The sequence below is a fragment of the Daucus carota genome, chromosome 6 (assembly GCF_001625215.2).
Source record: "Daucus carota subsp. sativus chromosome 6, DH1 v3.0, whole genome shotgun sequence".
In the NCBI taxonomy this organism is placed as follows: Eukaryota; Viridiplantae; Streptophyta; class Magnoliopsida; order Apiales; family Apiaceae; genus Daucus; species Daucus carota.
Window position 1 is genome coordinate 38903883 of NC_030386.2, and position 20695 is coordinate 38924577.

The 20695-nt window shown below is 35.2% G+C and overlaps 3 protein-coding genes across 5 annotated transcripts; all 3 read left to right on the top strand.

Annotated features, from left to right (window-relative positions):
- Positions 1–298: 298 nt before the first annotated feature.
- On the top strand, positions 299–2888 carry LOC108225356 (protein THYLAKOID ASSEMBLY 8-like, chloroplastic). The gene is made up of 3 exons (XM_017400198.2): positions 299–774; positions 1579–1969; positions 2394–2888. The coding sequence occupies exons 1-2, from the start codon at positions 385–387 to the stop codon at positions 1966–1968; spliced, it is 780 nt and encodes a 259-aa protein (XP_017255687.1). The 5' UTR covers positions 299–384; the 3' UTR covers position 1969; positions 2394–2888.
- Positions 2889–7425: 4537 nt separating this feature from the next.
- Positions 7426–18258, top strand: LOC108227677 (serine/threonine-protein kinase CTR1). 3 transcript variants are annotated; one of them, XM_064079434.1, is made up of 18 exons: positions 7707–7847; positions 8049–8104; positions 8200–8723; positions 9517–9987; positions 10895–11193; positions 11299–11443; positions 12306–12421; positions 12568–12776; positions 13795–14202; positions 14299–14339; positions 15014–15082; positions 15618–15718; positions 15807–15891; positions 15981–16079; positions 16169–16237; positions 17115–17246; positions 17381–17475; positions 17736–18062. In XM_064079434.1, the coding sequence occupies exons 3-18, from the start codon at positions 8316–8318 to the stop codon at positions 17830–17832; spliced, it is 2844 nt and encodes a 947-aa protein (XP_063935504.1). In that variant the 5' UTR covers positions 7707–7847; positions 8049–8104; positions 8200–8315; the 3' UTR covers positions 17833–18062. The 3 variants fall into 3 exon arrangements, with proteins under 3 accessions (XP_017258446.1, XP_017258447.1, XP_063935504.1); XM_017402957.2 differs by lacking the exon at positions 8049–8104 and having other exon boundaries at positions 7426–7847; positions 17736–18258; XM_017402958.2 differs by lacking the exons at positions 8049–8104; positions 17381–17475; positions 17736–18062 and having other exon boundaries at positions 7706–7847; positions 17054–17194.
- Positions 18259–19881: 1623 nt separating this feature from the next.
- On the top strand, positions 19882–20520 carry LOC108226347 (uncharacterized). The gene has a single exon (XM_017401289.1). The coding sequence runs from the start codon at positions 19882–19884 to the stop codon at positions 20518–20520; it is 639 nt and encodes a 212-aa protein (XP_017256778.1).
- Positions 20521–20695: the final 175 nt, after the last annotated feature.

Consider the following 20695-nt stretch of genomic DNA (forward strand, 5'->3'; position numbering starts at 1 on the left):
CTAGAAAATAAATATTAATAAAATATTTCATATTCGTTATTTCATAAAAAAATATGGTATTTTACTTAAAAAAATAGGTGACGTGTTTAGTTAAAAAAGATTATTAGTAAAAGAAGTGTTTTAGTTTGTTGAAAAAGGTATTTGATGTCATAAAGGGAAAATAATATTTTTTAGCTAGAAAAGGACTGGAAACCAGTAGTTAGTATCCTAAAAGCCCAGTAAATTAAGAGTGATGGCCCAAAACAACATAAAAATGACGTTTCAGCCCAATTCAATTTGTCGAAGAGTGTTTTCAGTTTTACTGCCCCACACACACTTGTAGTGTGCGTATACATTTGTGTCTTCCTCAAAACCTTGAAAAAAGATTAATAATAATTATAATCAATGGCTACTGCAATTGCAGCTTTATTAAAGAAATCAAGAATCTCCAAGATTTCATCTTTACTGCTTGTGAGAAGCTTAATCAAGACACCCAATGTGACAAACACAGTGTTTTCAGAAACCCCATATCGAATTTTAGATAAAGGATTGATTTTTAGTAATTGTGTGGCAAGAGGTTACCATGATGGGAGGCCTAGAGGGTCACTTTGGAGGGGGAAGAAGCTGATTGGGAAAGAAGCGATTTTTGTGATTTTAGGGTTGAAGAGATTCAAGGATGATGAGGAGAAGCTTGGGAAGTTTGTGAAAAGTCATGTTTTGAGGTTGTTGAAGATGGATATGGTGGCTGTTCTTAATGAGCTTGAACGCCAAGAAGAGGTTTCTTTGGCTGTTAAGGTTTGGTCTCTCTCTCTCTCGCCCCCCCTCTCCCTCTCTCCGCCCCCTTCTTCTCTCTCTCATTGGCTGAACATGATGTTTGATTAAAGTACTAGCTGAACTAGTGAAAGCGAAATAAGGAACTTAAAAGAAAAAAAATTATTTATTGGAAGAGCTGGTAGCGTTTCGTTCTCAACTTGCTCTTGGTTTTATATGAAGTGGAATCAGGAATGCAGGATGTGATTTTTATTTTAAAATTTTATCAAATACATTTTGTTGTACTCGAATTGATACCAATGTCAATAAAAATATTTGTGACTGGTATCACTTCTCGCAAAATGTATGATAATCAAAACTATATCAGCTATGAATAATGTGGACTATATAAAACAATTTTAAGCTTCTAACAGTTAAAGATGTTTCTTTCAAAAAAAATATGGGGAAATGTATGGTATAGTTTGTAGTACCATTTAGGTTACGGCCTTTATATCTCGTATGCATGTGTAGCTTAAGAAAATAGGCATTGTATATGCAGAAGCCACATATTGTGTATTATCATGCCTGGGGTGGGAAATGTTTTCCTTGTGTTAGTATGAAATATAATTCTGTGGATAGTTCGTAGTTAAAGCTGAAATATAGTTTAAAACATAACGAGACAAATTACTTCAGTTATCTTAGAGTATAAAGAAAGAATGGCTATTAGTTTTAAGTCATTGAGTTGTAACTAGCAAGGAAACATGGAATATATGATACATATTGTCAGTCTTTCCACTATTTGCGTAATTGAAAAATGGTTCACTAATAACATTTGTGTTTATATTTCAGATGTTTTGGGTGATTAAAAAGCAAGATTGGTATAGGCCAGATGTTTATCTGTACAAGGACTTGATTATTGCATTAGCTAAAAGCAAAAAAATGGATGAGGCAATGCAGTTATGGGATAGCATGAGAAAGGAAAATTTATACCCTGATTCCCAAACTTACACCGAAGTCATACGGGGCTTTTTGCGGAATGGGTCTCCTGCAGACGCTATGAATATTTTTGAAGACATGAAACAATCTCCAGATCCTCCGGAGGAGTTACCTTTTAGAATTCTGTTGAAGGGGTTATTGCCGCATCCTCTTCTGAGAAACAAAGTCAAACAAGATTTTGAGGAGATTTTTCCTGATCAACGTATTTATGATCCGCCAGAAGAGATATTTGGACTGCGCTGAGGTCTGTCTTAAATTTGGATGTTCTCCGTGTCATTATATATCTGTATTAAAATTTTATCCAGTGAATTGATAAAGTCTCTCTTTTATAAATGTAGATTTAATTTATACCCTTACTTCACTTTCTATACTTCTCTCTACTTTTGTTACATTCATTTTGGGAATATTCTGGATCAAGGCATTCCTAATGAAAAAGAAATCACCTAGGTATAGATAACATGCACATACATATAGCCAATAATTAATATAATGAGGAGAAGACATGACATAAAATCAAACTTGTATTTCATCAGTGTCGATAAGACTTCTGTATATCTTCGACTGCTCCGATGTTCAAGTAAAAGACCTAGTCTACAGAGAAGTTGAGTGAGTTTTTTGTGGAGGAATAGTTACTCGTCTCATTTGGTGTGTTATTCTCCCTTCCGTAGGTTGTTGAGGTTGCCCTCCGACACGGCAGGTTCATAGCCATTCATTAGGGTTTTATCTAGGGTCAAAGGATGGGCGTCACATGAAAGTTCTTCTTACTAGTTGAGTCCTACATAGAATTTTTTTTAATTGCTTTGAAAAGTGGACTGAACAGAAAGGCGAGGCTCTAGTTGTAGTTTCATTGCTATTGGCTTGATGTACTTCATACATGGCAACTATCACCTGATTCCCCTGCCTGAATGATGAAGTATCAGGAGACACATTCACCAGAGACAGGTATTTTTATTTGAATGATATATATGCAAATGTGAATGGCCGCCAGAAGAAGGTAATTTTAATGTAATACAGAGGATAAATTATATTCGTTTGCTGGTGGAAAATCAAGGCAACAAAAATGTTGGTTTAGTCAGAACAGCGGATATACCATAACCTGCTTCTGTAAGTTGGACTCATTTGTGTCATATTTATTTTTATGTCCTTCCAAGTTCATCTTATCATTCTGCTCACCGTTCCCCAGTGCCATGGTAGTAACAAATGTTCAGCGCAAAAAGAGCGTAGACAGCTTAACTCTAAGTTTTTGAGATATATATACAATAAGTGTTATAATATCATTTAATCTGAAATTAACATACACTTATCTTAAAAATTTTCGTTTAAAATTTTGTCCTATATTCCGTGATCCAGACGAACGTATATCCATAATTAGCATTTACACAGATGCTTGGCATCTGAATACTGAAATAGTGAAATGATCAAATTCTTTTTAAAATTATCTTCAAGCTAAAAAGTCTCTCTGTTCCCCAACCAATTCAGCTTGCGTTGAGAAACAGAGAAGAAAGGAACTTTCCAGACGTTTGTATATAATACTATTGTTATCCAACTCATGCAACAGTGCAGCTATAAATACTTATTATGGGTTGCTAATTTTTCAGTGAAGAGGCTCAGAGGTAACGTTAAATAAGGAAAGCTTGCTCTATCAAGTACTAATAACGTGTGTGGGGGATGGAGATTTGTATCTAATTCTGCTTTACTCTATTATTCTTCCCACCCCTATTTTTTATTGTATATTTTAGGACGCCACAGAGATATTATTTTTAAACGTGACTTTGAATTTGACTGAGACCGCAGAAGTTCCTGGAAGAAATTGTACCGCTGGATTTATCCTTTTTGTTACGTCTTATACTACTTTATCCGTTTTATTTAATTTTATCCATTTTTTTTTACTGTTTGACGTGCATTATAATGTTTTTATGAAAAATAGATATTTAATTTATTTTTGAATCTTTTTACCTAAATAAAATATCGAATATAAAATAAAATTTAAAAAAAATATGAAACTACACTTTACGGGATTATTAAATACGTTTCTCGTTCTCATCCTGCAGTATACAGTTGAGGGGATGTAGGCATATATTATTTTGTTTATTAAGAAGTCGAAGAAAAATAATCAACGCTTTATCGCAATCTATTTTTAAAAGTTAATATAATATATTTTTCAAATGGTTTCTTCCTGACAGAAAATTTCGATTACTTGAAATATACTAAATTATTATCACAAATAATCATAAACAGAGTCGTCCGTCATCGCCACCTACACTACCTTAAATCATCTGATAATCGACATAAATGAACATTAGCTATACTAATCAACAGTTTTTATTTTGAGCAAAATCAAACACATATCGATTTTTCTTATACTAAACTCAGAAAATTCATGAACAAACCACAGAACAACAGATCAACCGCGATACACAATTGGCTAGCTAATTTGTGTCAATATGCTACAAGAAGGTAAGTTACTTGATCTGAATTGTGTCTCGATGGATACATAGATTAATACATTTGGAAAACTACAACATATATATATATATATGTTTAAAAACTCGACAAAAGAGTTCCCTATCAGCTTTTCTTTGTCTTTTGGGGCCGAAACAAGCATGACTCTAATGCGTTTATAGCTTTCTTTACCGTTTACCTAGAGCCAAATAGCCAATCACCTTTGACTGATCATGAGTGGGCTTTCCTTTTTTAGCTGCAAATCTACCAATCAGAAACTGAACTTGTGTCCTCCACTTAATAAACACATCCTCAAAACGAGTTACCAAAGCTCTTTACTTGAATGGAATGGAAAGTGAACGGAATAAAAATTTATATAAAAATTTCAAAAAAAAAAAAATATGAGATAATAATGACAAAATATGAATGCATTTAAATTTCATATGATAAAAATTGTCAAGAAACATGATGTGAAAATGGAATGAGCATTCCTACCAAAACATGTGAGTATGCAATTGTTTACTATGCATACTCTTTAACCCATTTTCTCAAAATATGTGCAAATTTCACACGTCTTAAGAAACAATTAATGTAATGCTTTTATCATTATCTTCACACACTTTTTCACCTTAGTTTTTATAAATATTAATTACATATAGCACCACTCCTAGTGTGTATTTGACTTTTCTTCATATTGGAATTAGTTGGTTGTATTTAATACTCCCTCCGTTTCAAATTAGATGTCCACTTTGAAAAAATCACACAGTTTAAGAAAAGTGGTTGTTCACAAATTAATTGCATTAAATGAGCATAATATGTGGTGTGAGATTGATCTAGGAAATATAAATAATAGATATGTGGAGGAGAATTGACCTAGGAAATATGATTTTGCATTGAAAGTTGAAGTGGACAAGTAATTTGAAACAAAAAAATTTCTTGAAAGTGGACATGTAAATTGAAACGGAGGGAGTACTATATTGGAATTAGTAAACAATTGCATGGGTTAAAGAGTATGACACATATTTTGAGAAATTTTTTTGGCAAAATGGACACTTAAAATGGGATGAAGGGAGTATTATTTTACGAGATCATATAATACATTTATCATTTATGTGAAATGTATGAAAAATAAATGTTAATGGAAATAAAAACGAATTTTCTATGGTGTGCCCAAGGGCACACAATAGTCACTAACATCCATGACAATACTAGCTTTTGATTGGTAGATGGATAATAAATGTAAATGGCCCCCTGCATTCACATCAATTCCACCAATCAAAACAAGTCATTTGCATGAAAGTTGGTGCTTATTGTGTGCCCTTGGGCACACATTAGAAAGACCGAAATAAAAATTATGAAAGCTCAAAAGGTGAGAAAGATGTGATTCAATCACCTGATCGGAATACCCATTCCATATAATGAAATAACTAATTTAACAGATGATTGAGTTTCTGAATCCTGTTAACTGAACGTAAATATATTTGAATTTAGCTTAACCAAACTTAAATAAAGGGCATAGAAATATGTCCTATACAAATTTTTAGAATTAAATATATTTAAATTTAGCTTAGTCAGACTTTTAGTCTCCTGTGTATCTATATCCCAATTAATGGGAAGCTGTTTTTTTTTTACGGTTGTAAAAGCTGTCACACGCAAGAGGAAGCATGAATGGAGAAAAATGGGGGTCACAAAAATAGGGCAGCAAACTTTTTTCTCGATCAATAATAGACAAGTATCCAACTCTCCGACATTGAAAAGATCACAAAGTTAAAAAGCAAACTAAATTCACGTACATCAAGTGAATACTAGTGGCTCTCAACTCCCATGTCCAACAAAATTTGACCAAGTGGTTTTGGAGTTCCGTCTCTAAAAATTTACTTGCTTGAGAAATGAGATTTTTGTTTTGACGAATTTTTGGTAAAAAAAAAAGATTTTATAGGACAAACAGCCACAGCTGATATTAAATAAAACGAGATATAATTGTTGAATACCATAAATTCCACGAACTCGTGACAACACCGAAATATATGCAGAGGAAATAAAAAATTGATCCTCAACTTAAATAAAATGTAAAATTGTGTTATTTTATTATTGCTTGAGCTAAGATCGCAAACGTCTTATAATAAGGATTAGGAGTATTTATATTGCTCGATCAGCCGTCAAGATATTTTTTTTGATATATAAAATACTTCAATGTGACTAGAAAATAACCAAAATGATATTTAAGCTCGATTCTAGTTAAACACATCATCAAACATGATTTCATCCGAAACGACTTCTACTTATTACGTGCTTACGTATTTTAAACATATCAAACTACATATTTTAAGCATGCTATTACGTATATTTCCAAACAATTATACATATTTTAATTGCGATGTTGGAGCACAGTCTTAAATATGTTTCAAAATTTTATTAAGCTAAATTTCAAGATTAAAAACAATGTATCTCAATCAAATTCGAATCTAACTCGTTTAACTGCTCGACATGTGAAGAAGTTATCACACTTCTGTTAAATAACATCATATAATCCTTTAGGAAACGGATGCTAACAACCAATTTTTAAGTATGTGATAGATCTGACTCCAATTTTATAAATAATGACAATTTCTGCATGTCATACAAAATTTTATTAATTAAAATCTTTCATTTAAATAAAAATTAAATAAAATATTTTTTTTTAAGAAAAGAAGATAATTCAATAAATAATAACCATACAGTATCTACAAGAATGATCGAATCGAACAAATATAGAAAAAATTAACATACATGTCTTCATACCCAAAATGAGAGATGTTGAAATTGCCGATAGTACATGTATAGAAAACTAAATAAAACCATGTAAACAACACACCGGCGAACACAAGGCCATCATGTGTGACCCAGCCATTACAAATAATTCCAAAACAAGAAACTTACCGTTACTCCCATCCCATAACTCCCCCATGTCCTCAACCGTCATTTCACCCCAACATTTCTCCTTCCCAATGACGATTGTCTTCACCACAACACTATTTTAACATCTCAATCCAATTAAAAACCACCCAAAAAACCCGCGACTAATTCGCTCCCCTAAAATACACCCGGTGCGCATTACGCACCCCTCTCGTGTCACAAACAAAACACACCCTAAACAAAACGTGTCAGCGTATTAATACAGGTGCGCACTCACGGATCCGCGTAAGTTAGCGGCCCACGCTTAATGTTAGATTTCCCACCTTTCTTCACACCCACTCTACTGCTCCTATATATTAAAGTACACATATTTTATAAATCTCTCCTCTCTCCTCCGTCTCTCTCTCCCATCTCTCTCTCAACGGAGCAGCTTTTGTTAGTTCGTTTCGCCAATCTCGAGGCATCTCTCTCTTATCCAGCTTCATCACATTCATATTATATAATTAAACACACACTCTCTTCGCTTCAGATTAGGTTTTGATCGATTCGAGTTCCGAAATAAAGCTTGCTATATTTGTACGATTTGATCAAGTTGATTCGAGACTTGTGTTGCAGAAGCTCCGTGTAGCGATACATATATCTTAAAGTTGCAGCGAAAACTACGTCGAAGCTTTAATTTACTTGCTTCATTATTATTATCGGCGCAGAAACTTGAAATTTGATCTTCGTTTTTCGAAGTTCGCTGAAGCGAGGAAGCGCAAAAAAATCCAGCAAAAGTGCAAAACGTAAGTTCGACGGAATCAGGATTTCGAGAATCTCGGAACGAGTTTACATTATTTTTGATAATTTCTGATGTTTTTTATTTTTTTACCTATAAATTTGTATGTATATACGTAATCGCTGTGGAATGAGTATTTTGAGAAACTCGAACCAGTATTATTAGTGTTTAATAATTCATGTTCTTATTTTTACCTCTAACTGTACAGCTAATCAGCTATACGTACCGGAACGAGGATTTCGAAAAACTCAAACCAGTATCAATGTTAGATAATACAGTATCTGTTTTTTTACCTGTATATGTATGTTATTTGATTAATTTCAATGTTGATGATCAGCTTTTATTTGTTTGTTGAGCAGAGAAGCCAAGGATTTAAACGAAGCGTGCGTGAGAAGTTTGATCATATACATACAGGTGTTGTGTGTATATATAAATCAGTAGTTTCGAATAGTGATCAGGAGAGAGGAGGGCGAAAATGCCGCACAGAACGACGTACTTTTTCCCGCGGCAATTTCCTGACCGTCGATTCGACTCGTCGAAATCAGGGTCGTCGTCGATTGATCACGAGAAGAAATACACAGTTGTTAGCGACGTTGATAAAAAAGGTGAAGTGAAAGACAATGCATTTGATAGGAGCAGCAGCTTCACGGGAGATAGCAACGCCCGTGGAAAGCAATTGAATGCTTTTGTCAACTGGTTGGCTGATAAGAAAAAAGATAAGAAGCCTTCTGCTCACGTGAGGTTTTCGTTGGACTCTGATGATCGGTATGATCATGATGATGAACATCAGCTCTTGCTTTTGCCCGACTCCGCTGAGACGCCGAGTCAGGTTCCTGAGATTGAGGTGGTTGAGGCCGGGAGAGACCAGAGTTTTGTTCGTCAGGTTGGTAAACTATAGTTCATAGCATCATACGTATTTTTTTTCATTCAGCATAAATATCAACTAACTAATTTATTTGTAACATTTGACATGGATGTGTAGTTTGTTCCAATGATTATTGGACAACTAACCTCAACTATATTATATATATATGCGCAGCTAAATTCAGAGATTATCAACTTAAAACACATCGAACTTGAACTATACTTGTGTACGTGTATCAACTTGAGATGACAACTTGAACTAAACCTGTGAAAAAACGAAAACAAAAAAAAAAATCAGGGATTTGAATGTGAATTATTGGTGATATTTTTCATTTGTGATGATAAGGGTTGTGATTTGTATAAAAATAGAGATTAATGATTTGCCATCTCACATTCTCGTTTTAATTATTACTCACTTGAGTATAGGTCTGCATATATAATGGATTGTTTCCATTTCACGATTTCATCCCACTTGTGCATATATATATACATTAGTATATTGTGGATTAGCTTATTTATTTGGATTTCAATGTTTCATGTCTGTTTTGTGGGTCATATGCTATGTAACTTGTCCAAATGCAAATTCAATAATTTTGTTAACATCTCAAAAAACAAACTACCCCTTGCTTCACTTAGCTAAGAAGATTAGATTTTTTTTAATACCCCTTGCTTCTCACCAAGAGGGGAAGGGTGTGAACCCGTGTGTGGATGGGTGTTAAGACTTGAATTTCTAGTTACTTGTCACTTATTTTAAACATATATACCAATAGTAACAGTGATTTAGTATTTTTGTTTATTTTATTGTTGGATAGGAATCATTGACTAGATTGTCAAGCAATGCAAGTAGTTATGCTGGTCACTTGGGGATGGAGGATGTTGTTAGCTATAAAGGTCCCCGGGGTTTTGACAGACAGGTTCCATTACATAGGCTGTCAAGCGGGAGTAATTTTGCCGGGGAGGTAGGTAAAGAAAGGGGGTTTGAGAGGCAGGTATCCTTGCAGAGGTTGTCAAGTGGAAGTAGTTATGCCGGTAGTTTATTTTCAGGGACTACATTGGATGGGAACTTATCGAGCTGCATTTGCAAGGATACAACTACAACTGTGAGAGAAGAACAAGAAGAGAGTGGAGGAAGTTTGGCACGAAGGGTGCGGGAGGGGTATTACTTGCAGCTGAATTTTGCTAAACGAATTGCTCAGCAAGGATCAATGGTCAGCGAGCCTACACTTCTGCAACAAACTGGAAGTATATGTGCTGATGCTGAAACTGTTTCCTACCGTCTTTGGGTATATTTTCTCTCTGGCATAAATTTTGCAATTTATTTTCCAAGACTAGAATTGAATTTGACTCAGATTATAACAAAATCTTCTTTTAATAGAATTAAATATGTTCACTCACTTTCAGAGCATGAAATCTAGCTGCTAAACAAATCATCACCAAATTTAGTTTGTGAAATTGTAAATTATTGAAAAGGTGTTGCATGTGAAATGAACGCGAACTGAAGAGGGGAAGAGAAAGATTGAAGGGAATTGCACACACATGAAAAGAAATAATCTCAAAGATAAAGAATGAAGATTGTTCCAAGTAGTGAAAAATTAAGATCATTCTATTGCATTTGCAGGATGTAGTGATCAATAATTTAACTTGACATGATGTACATCGACTGTCTGATAATTGTTTTAAAAGAATAAAAAATATACACACATATGACCAATGTTAAACTACGTCTGTCCAAGCACTTGGACAGTTTCCTAGGAGGTTAGACCTTTCTGCATACAACTGATAACTGGGAGGCAGATAAGATGTTGCTGCTTTAATATATGCGATGCTTCATTGGAATTTGGAAAACACCTGGAAACAGGTTGTTGACAACTAAAATTTTACCTGTCCATAGACTTAAATATATAGTGTAAATTCTGACTTTCAGAGAATAATTGGGAGGCAGATAAGATGTTGATGTTTTGATGACCTTAACCTGTTTTGTGTTACAATTTTTTTGAACTAGACCTTTGGCATTGGCATGGGGTATTGGAAGTAGAGGTTCATGTTAAGGCATCCCTCTTGTTTTTGTTTTCTACTTCCATTAAATTTTCCCTTCATGCGTGCGTGATGATGTTTCATTTTCTGCTTCCGCATTAAGCACATCTGGATAGAATGGTGACCGGAAGAATTTGCTCGTATATGATTTTTCAGGTCAGCGGTTGCTTGTCATACACTGATAGGATATCAGATGGATTCTATAACATTCTGGGAATGAATCCATATGTATGGGTGCTGTGTAATGAATTGGAAGAAGGTAGACGAATACCATCATTGGTGACTCTTAAATCAATTGAACCTGATGATACCTCAATGGAGGTGGTTCTTGTTGATCGCTATGGAGATTCCAGGCTCAGGGAGTTGGAAGAGAAAGCACAAGAATTATATTTTGCTTCTGAAAATACTTCGGTTCTTGTGGAAAAACTTGGAAAGCTTGTTGCTGTCTATATGGGGTAAGTTTTGGTGGCCTTCTTAGACTATATACTGGCCTACTGATAGATTGGTGATCAACACTAGACATATGTGGTTTTACTAATATTAAATTTGATTTTTTTTAGGGGAACTTTTCCACTAGAGCAAGGTGATCTCCATGTGCACTGGAATATGCTAAGCAAACAAATTAGGGAACTGCGAAAGTGTATTGTAGTTCCCGTAGGAAGTCTGTCCATGGGTCTTTGTCGACATCGAGCTATACTCTTCAAAGTAAAGTTCATTCTATTTGCTTCTATCTTCATGTATTTGTCTTGAATAATCTAGTACTTGTATTTACCTAAGAGACTACTTGTCAGGCTTCTGTCACTAATTCTGATTCCACAACTGTCAACTATCGTATTATATCTTGTTTTAGAGATCATCACATTTCTGCTAAATTCTATCGAGAAGTAGTGCTTGTTATAACAACCAATTTGTAGTATGATTTCTAATATATAAATATGTTAACAGAGTCTGAATATTAATAGTACATACATAAAATTGCTTAACATACTATAGTTTGATATCCTGTAGTACGCATTACTGTATGAGTTCAAGAATTAAAACCATTCTTTTAAGCTATGATGACTTTTTGGAAGTGACAGAGGCAGTTTTTTTTGTTTGCATGTGATGGTAGGAATCAACCATAACTTGCTGTTGAGAAATTACCTATCATAATAGGCCACATTGAGCTCAAACCAATTATCAGCATTCCTCGTGGCTATATATACAACAGATCACTTAGTTTAAGTGGCATATTTACAGATTACTTTGTTAAATATCTCTCTCACTTCTTACTTGTTGGGCTTAGGTAAATATAGCTAGGTGTTGTGTAAGAAAATAGATGTAAAAAATTTAGAACTTGATGGGAATGTGGAAATTGGAATTGTTAACTTTTATTATTAAAATCAGTTATTTTCCCCACCTTTTGCTTTGGTTTTTTGAATGTGGTTGCTGTTGTGATATTTCTTTCTTTGCTTGTTATATTAATTTTGATATGCGTGCTTATATGTGTATATTAATGTCTCCTTAAAGTTATAATATAAAAGACACTTCAGCAGATACTAATCAGGTACAACTGGTTTATGCACAGAAATTGGCCGACTCCATAGGTCTACCGTGTCGGATTGCTCGAGGCTGCAAGTATTGCATTGCAGATCATCGCTCTTCATGTCTTGTTAAAATTGACGATGACAAGAAACTACCAAGGTGACATACATCTTTGGTCTTTCTGCTTTATTTGGTTCCTCTGTGTTTCCTTTGTTATTTAATGTATTATTTACCAAATGTTTTGTTCTGCACGTTCTTGTGTTTTATGGTTGTCATTATATATGCATGCGCACACTTCTTAACAGGGAATTTGTAGTTGATCTAGTTGGAGATCCTGGAAATGTCCATGGTCCAGATTCCTCGATTAATGGAAGTGTACTTTCTCCAGCTCCTTCACCATTCCAGATACCTCATTTAAGAGAATATCAACAAGGGTTGGTTGATGATGTGTCCTTTTGTCAAATTTTGAAGTCGAAAAATGAATTTGCTCATGTGAGGAATCCTGTTCATGCAGGTAGATTTTCGACTTCTATCTATAGAGCTTTCCGAATTTCATCGATACTTATGCTTTGGGAATTTCATGAATAATTTTACAACAAAATGTATATATGCTGACGTACATAACATCATTTGAGAAGCAGCTGGTCAGAAATGGTATCAGAAATGAGTGACTGTGTCCCCGATACTAGTCCCCTAATGAAAGCTATTGGCAGTCACTAGTATCTTTAATCTGTTACACATGTGACACGAGCTCCTCCAATCATTTATGCACTTAGAAGCATCAATGGAAGATTCAGTTCAAGTTTAACATTAAATATATATGATCATGTGTATGCAATCATCATGTCATCTGCAAGTATGTATGTAATGAAAGATTTTGCAAGATATCATGACATCCAAACAAAGTATCGAATTTAATACCAATTTAAAAGACTATCTTGAATCATGTACCTCTGTCGTGTAGTTGAAGTGCAAAATTTTGTTGTAAAAGCTGCTCTTAATTTTCTTCACCGTCTCTCCTCCATCAATGATTTTCTTACGGTACATTAGTGACACCATGAACCAACATCAAAGTTTACCCATTTCACTAACAGTAATTACACCAAGGATGTGTAGGACCATGCAAAAGATGACTAGAATGTCAGCGACTTCAACCTCCCTTTTTGTTCAGTCAGTATCCTTCTTATTCTTTATTTTTTCTTCTGAAGAAATGGGTAAACATATATTGAACACCTAGTTACGAGTTGAAATTTTTCCTATGGAAATATTCTCATCAAAACTGATAGTAAATTATATTCTTTAGAAGCATCAATCTTCAAAATGAAATATGAGAACCTTGCTAAATGAAATAAAAATAATCAGGGCATAACTTTAATGGGAAATAAACGTGTCACACTCACAGCAATACAGCATTAATTATGTATGTCTTTCTAGTCTACCTGCAATGTAGCTACGGTATAAATCCGTTGCCCATGACATCATGGGACATTGTTGTGTCTGTAGGACTTATTGAATTGATCTTTGATTTGCAGGGAGCAAAACAGAAGGGCGTCTAACAGAGGGCTCTGGCTTCCATGCAAATAGGAAAGAAGTTAGTTACAGCCCCAAGATTCAAGATACTGGAGGAAAAGAATCGCTTGAAATCGTAGGTGCTGTCTCTGGAGTGATAGCGGTGGGCCAATTTTCTGGGGCTGGTGGAGACCAGGAAGTTACTGGACCAGCTTACAGTAAAGAAATTGTTGTATCTGAAAGCACAATGTTAAGTGTACAGCAACCTAGACCCAATATATCGGGACAGTCAGCTGTATTGGAGGCTGAAGGTGGACCAGGAAGACAAGGGAGATTTTCTGCAAGATACTTGACTATTGAGCCTTCTCTTGCCATGGATTGGCTTGAGATCTCATGGGATGAGTTGCATATCAAGGAGCGCATCGGAGCAGGTAGAGTTTTTAATGGCTATTTGTAATCAGTGAAATTTAAATGTTTGTTTCCTCTAACTTATTTGGTAAGTAATATGTGTGTTCCTCCCCTTTCAGGTTCTTTTGGAACAGTTCATCGTGCTGAGTGGCATGGATCGGTTAGTATTTCTTCATGGCCATCTTACCATTTTCCTGACTATTTCTGAGGATATATCTGTTGATAACCGAGTGTGGAAGCTTTGATGTGTTAAATTAATTTTTGGTGTTATAACCTCATGACTTAAAATATAATGCAATTTAATAGTAATGTCGGGGTTTTACTTCATAGCACGAGTGCAACGGTGTCACTTGAAAATAATATACAATGTCTTAATAGTAGATATTGTAGAATAACACTACTGTCATATAATGACTGTCTGAAGAACAATCTGACAGATGGGACACTCGGCTTTTGATAAACAAATCTAGGCCATTCTTCCACAGTAAAAACAGTTGAATTAGATTATTCAGTAATGAATTTTAGCGGTCTTCTCCCCACACCCTTTGACATATTTCATGCTTTCGTGGCTACAAAGTCTCCTCAGTTTGCAGGTATAGGTGCATAAACTGAGTTTGTCTAAAGTTTTAAATTCATAATGTTACCATGTGTTATGTGGTGCAACTTCTTACAAATACCTTTAGTATAGAAACAACTGCCTCATTTATTTATTATTCACCAATCTATCCTCTAGAACCGTGTCATCCATCTCAGCAGATGAATAAACATACAGTTACAGTGAACGTTACGTTCTCTGTCATTGAATTAATTAGCAAGTCTGTAATTTTGTTGCAGGATGTTGCGGTCAAAGTTTTAAGTATTCAGGACTTTAGTGATGACCAGCTGAAGGAGTTTCTGAGGGAGGTATGCCTTGTTTATATGTTTTTATCTTTTCTACTATTAGCTGTGCTTATTTAATTTCCCATTACATCTGTTGTCAAAATTATATTTCATGTTAGTCATATCTTGCACTGTCAGTCCCCAGTTCTTGACCTCCCCCCTTCACCTACAACAGGGACTTTCATTATATAATTGATATAGGTTTACCACTTCATACAGTTTGCTTTTTTCTTTGATGCAAAGGTGTCTTAATTCGTATACCCTCCTTTTGATTTACCACCAAAATTTTTATGTTATATGTTTGACAAACTTAAAGCAGTTTCTGTAAAAAAGGGAATTAGAATACATATTTCTTTCTAAATAAGCATAAACTTCTGCATATGAATATATAACGTCAACATATATACGACTTTTAGTGTTATATTGTGCTGCACATGATTCGATTCATTGTCCATCTCTTAAAATTTAGGGTGATTCTGTTTTATGTATAGCACAAAGGTCTTTGAGAAATTCTTTTTTATGCCATAACCTAAACGTGTGTTGACTTCTATTAATAAAGGTTGCAATAATGAAGCGTGTCCGTCATCCAAATGTGGTTCTCTTCATGGGTGCAGTTACAAAGCGTCCTCATTTGTCAATTGTGACAGAATATCTACCTAGGTGAGTTGTATTTCGCATGTTTAGCCTCTCTTTTTTGGCTATATTATCATTCAATTTAACAAGGTATTTATCTTTATTTGTGTTACAGAGGTAGTCTATATCGCATCATACACCGTCCATCAGCTGGGGAAACTTTGGATCCAAGGCGACGACTACGAATGGCTCTGGATGTGGTTCGCCACATATACATCTTTGCTCTCATGATATTTTAATTATTTAGTGTTTCTGTTGTAATATACATATTAATGTATATTTTAAACAGGCGAAGGGTATCAATTATCTTCATTGCCTTAACCCACCTATAGTACACTGGGACTTGAAATCTCCAAATTTGCTGGTTGACAAAAATTGGACTGTGAAGGTAACTATATTAACTGAGATGAATGTGAAATCTATTGCAAGATATTTTACTTCAAACCAGGAAATAATGCATGTATGCATTTTGTTTAGGTATGTGATTTTGGGCTGTCAAGATTCAAAGCGAACACTTTCATATCGTCAAAATCAGTTGCTGGAACGGTAATTCTCTGTTCCGACACAGTTTACATAAAGCTTTAAAGATATGACGTATTGCTGCCCTCCAGATGAGAACTGTAAATGGTTAATCAAATGACAGTAAATTTTGGAGAGAACTTGTGTGCACTATCATCTTTCCTACTGCAGTAATATATACCAATGGATATGAAAGATATTGCAGAATAAATGTACACATTTAGTGTTTATTTGGTTGCCTCTCCAATGCCTAGGTATTTATACTTCCTGGGAAGTAGCTATAAATAGAGTTGTTTGGTTGAGAAAAGCAAGGGAAGAGCTCCATGGAAGTATGAATACCCATGGTTACTTATCCACCCCACCCTTGGTTATTGGAAATTCGGATGATTTTAAATTCCTGAATTAACAACCAAACAACTTTTTTCACTTCCTGGGAATTTTAGATACTAGGAAAACTAGTACTTCCCGTAGGAAGTTAATTTTCAGATGCAACCAAACAAGCATTTATTATACCAATGATATATCCTTGCATTTGTTTGTAGCTGCCAGATGCCCTCTTAGTACTTTCTCATATAACTGATTTGTCATTATAAAGCAATCTCCTAACTTCGTCTTGCCTGGTAATGTTATTTGCAAGACTTCAACTAAAAGAAAGAAATGGTATTTAGAAGAAATACTCGTTGCAAATTTGATATACAGTAAGACTTTTAAAGTCTTGATCCCTCGCCTATGCATACACATGTTGCTTCTTTAATTCCTCTCTCGTTTCGATACTACAATTTTCAACTGTAGTACCCAGTTCTATTACGATAGAAGTCAGATGCTTTGATCAATATCTTGCAGGTTCAACATTTTCTTTGCAGTCAATCAATCAGCATGTAACTCTCTTGCTTTCCCATTTCAGCCAGAGTGGATGGCCCCTGAGTTCCTTCGTGGAGAGCCCTCAAATGAAAAATCTGATGTTTATAGTTATGGAGTGATTCTGTGGGAGCTTGTGACACTGCAGCAACCTTGGAGTGGACTTGGCCCCGCACAGGTTACTTTTGAAGATTTCCTAAGAGTCCATATTTGTCTCTATTTTTCTGCAGCTTCTTTTTGTTCCTCTCTTGTTCTGAGTTCACTGATGCACATTAATTGTTTTGTTGATTGCCGTGACTTTGTTTATTTTAGGTGGTTGGAGCTGTAGCTTTCCAAAATAGAAGGCTTACTGTTCCACAGAACACTTCTCCAATTTTGACCTCGCTAATGGAGTCTTGTTGGTCCGAGTAAGAATGTTTCTCTGTATCAAGATTTATTTTTTGCACGTGCTTGAAAGAAGAGGATATGGAAGGGTTTACATATTTAGGATTTACTTAATGGCACATTTTAAATTACTCACCATATACCTTTGGGATTTTGCCGACGTACTTCGTTTAACAAACTCAGTTTGATCTAAATTATAAAATGTATCATGAAATATTATCTGACAAATATATTTATTTAGTTAGATATTTACCCGGCTCAAAGAATTTGTGTTCTTTGACAGTGAACCAGCTCAACGACCATCTTTCAAGAGCATTGTTGATACATTAAAGAAGTTACTGAAATCCCCGCCTCAACTCATACAGATGGGAGGATCTTGAAGACATCAGCCTCGAGTTCCATGCAGAGGAATTTACGGTACTTTCCAAGTTCCGGTCCCAACTACTGAAACAGTGCTCGTATCCGACTTCTATATTCAATCAACTTTAATAACGTTCTAGGCAACTGATGCAGACATGTTACTTATCTAACAAGCTAAATAAGGCTTAAGCTAAGGAATCAATATATGAACAACACTATATATTATTAGTGCGAAGCCAGTTATTCATAAGTGTAAACCTTATTGTTGATCTGAAATACTTGAATAGTTAAAGGTACCTCAACACCATTTTGTTATGGTAACACGGGGACATCACAGGGTTCTCAGCCTGGTGATGTCCAGCTATTTGTTTTTTGCTCGCAACAAACTGACGTTTAAGTCATGAGCCGAGACTCGTTAACTATGAATAATAATAACATTTTATGTACTTTTTTTTTTTTTGACAATGCAGGCTTATATGCCTTGCAAATTAGTATCTGTTCTAATACTTTTCGGGTGAGCCAGAGTCGAACCCGGGTCTCCCGGGACAACAGAGGATAAACCCACCACTTGGGTTATCCAATGGTGCTCACATTTTATGTACTTTTTAACTTGAATAATTTGTGTTGAATTTCACGATTTAGACTTTGGAAACTGTTATACACATAAATTCGTAATAGTTAAACCTATTTATTAATGATTAAAATGAAAGCAGTGATTTATACTGGATTATTGACGTCAGGTTTAAATATTACAACTTGGTTGATGAATATCACAAGTTGGTTAATGTAGTACTATTATACGGAGCCTCAGTTTAACAACTTTGGCCTTCAACTCACGAAATACCCTTCTGGTTTATAAAATAGTAACTCACGTTTAAAAAAAAAAGATAACGTATTGTTTCATGAATCATGAAATTTTAATCTGATTAACAAAAACATGATAAGATAATTGAGATTTGAGGGTGGTGCGAAAGAGGACGCTCCACTTCTTTTCTAAAATATGCGTCTTTCAGCTTCTACCAACTCTTTGGTAAAAGAAGCTAGGCAACTTACTCTGAGAGTCTGAGCTGTTTTAAAAAATAATGGTACAAAAAGTTTAGGCAATTTTGTTTAGAATTATTTTGAAAACAATCACGAACCTGCGTAGACTGCCTTTTTTTTTTTCTTCTTCTGCAGTTTTCTTTTGCAGCTTCTAGTTGTAAGTTGTAACCCAACTCAAAATGCTCAAAATGCTGAACCTCTGTTATTTATTTTCTTATTATAATTTTATATTATAATAATTTAATTATTAAAAAAATATTAATTTACAAATTTAATTTATCAAATAACTTTCATATAAAATTATCTAACTATTTTGATAATTTACAAATCACAATATCTAAATACATTCATGACTTTTTTATTCAAATAATAAAAAAAATTTCTAGTGAATGTTCATGGACACATTTCTTTTAAACTCGGCTTACCCCAAAAGCCCTTAGCTAAAATTCTCTATGTGGCATCTAGGTGGTACCTAGATGGCACTTATAGAGATTATCCAAAAATTAAAGTACTCCAACCCTCCATCCCCTTAGCAAAAAATATAACCAACAATGTTTGGTTGGCTATATTTGTCGAACCAAGTTGAGCTCTTAGATATAATTTTACACGACCACAATTATACATAATCTCATTGGAGCATGTACATGTTCACTTAGCAAAAAATTTACATAATCACTTTAGCCAATGAATATAACCAACCATTATACACATTCCCCTTGGAGATGCTCTTGCAATCCCAAATAAATTGTTCATTCATGTTTCCCATTAAGAACCGTTAAGAAATAATCCAACCAGTGGTGAAAATAATAAATAATCTGATTAACTTAACATCAAAGATGGATGTTAGTGAAACAAGAAATATATTACCCATTCAATATTTATTATTGTCCTAAAATATCTACTAGTAAAACAGACTTCAACGGCCGGCTTTTTCACATTATCTAGGAAAGCCTCCACGCACAAACCTCTGTATCTATCTCCCTCCAACAATCTCCATGGATTTCCAAGAGAGAGAACAAGAGACAAAAATGGTCGCCGATCTCCTCCTTCAAGCTCTCGTAATCATAGTCGTCATCATCACGTTCTTATTCATGTACAAAATCCCCCAAAAATACATCTCCAAGTATCGCGCCACGTCATCGAACTCCTCCGCTCTCCGAGCTCGCCGTCACTTCATCGCCGGCGCCCAGCTCCTCTCGAAATCTCGGTCAAGTCGCGACCTTTCCGCCGCGAAACTCGCCGTCGAGGAAGCGGACAAGGCGATTGAGTTGGATCCGCGAGACGCCGCGTCGCATATACTTAAGTCGTTAGCTTTGGAGATGCTAGGGTTAAAGACGGCGGCAATCAAGGCGATTGACGCCGCGTTGTCGCCGCTCGCGGTGAAGTCGCTTGAGGATGATGAGAAGGGAGATGCGTTGTATAAGCGAGCCGAGTTGCGAGTTGGAGTGAGTGGAGAGGAGCGAGTTGACGAAGCCGTTTTGAGTGATTTAATTGAGTCGGTGAAGCTGAAAGGGGATAATGTGAAGGCGTTTATGTTGTTAGGAGAGTGTTATGAGAGGAAAGAGATGAACGAGAAAGCAATGGAAGCTTACGAGAGCGCGATTCGAGTTGATTCGGATCACAAGGGGGCTCGGGAGGCGTTGAATCGACTGGGAGAATCGCGATGATCCTTATGTGCATTTTCATGTTTGGTTCCGGAACAAGAACAATATAAAATCTAAAATGTAATTTAGTTCCGATTTCCGCTAACCGATAAATCCGATTTCAGTTAACGGATAATTCCGATTTCCGTTAACTGGATTCAAATTTCAGTTTCATTACCATGAACCAAATACTTTTTAA

Excerpts from the sequence above, each read along its gene's own strand:
- LOC108227677 (XM_017402957.2), top strand. The coding sequence starts at position 8,316 with ATGCCGCACAGAACGACGTACTTTTTCCCGCGGCAATTTCCTGACCGT. Across the intron at positions 9,988-10,894 it reads CTGTTTCCTACCGTCTTTGG|GTCAGCGGTTGCTTGTCATA; the intron begins GTATATTTTCTC and ends ATGATTTTTCAG. Across the intron at positions 15,083-15,617 it reads TGAAGGAGTTTCTGAGGGAG|GTTGCAATAATGAAGCGTGT; the intron begins GTATGCCTTGTT and ends CTATTAATAAAG.
- LOC108226347 (XM_017401289.1), top strand. The coding sequence starts at position 19,882 with ATGGTCGCCGATCTCCTCCTTCAAGCTCTCGTAATCATAGTCGTCATC.
- LOC108225356 (XM_017400198.2), top strand. The coding sequence starts at position 385 with ATGGCTACTGCAATTGCAGCTTTATTAAAGAAATCAAGAATCTCCAAG. Across the intron at positions 775-1,578 it reads AGGTTTCTTTGGCTGTTAAG|ATGTTTTGGGTGATTAAAAA; the intron begins GTTTGGTCTCTC and ends TTTATATTTCAG.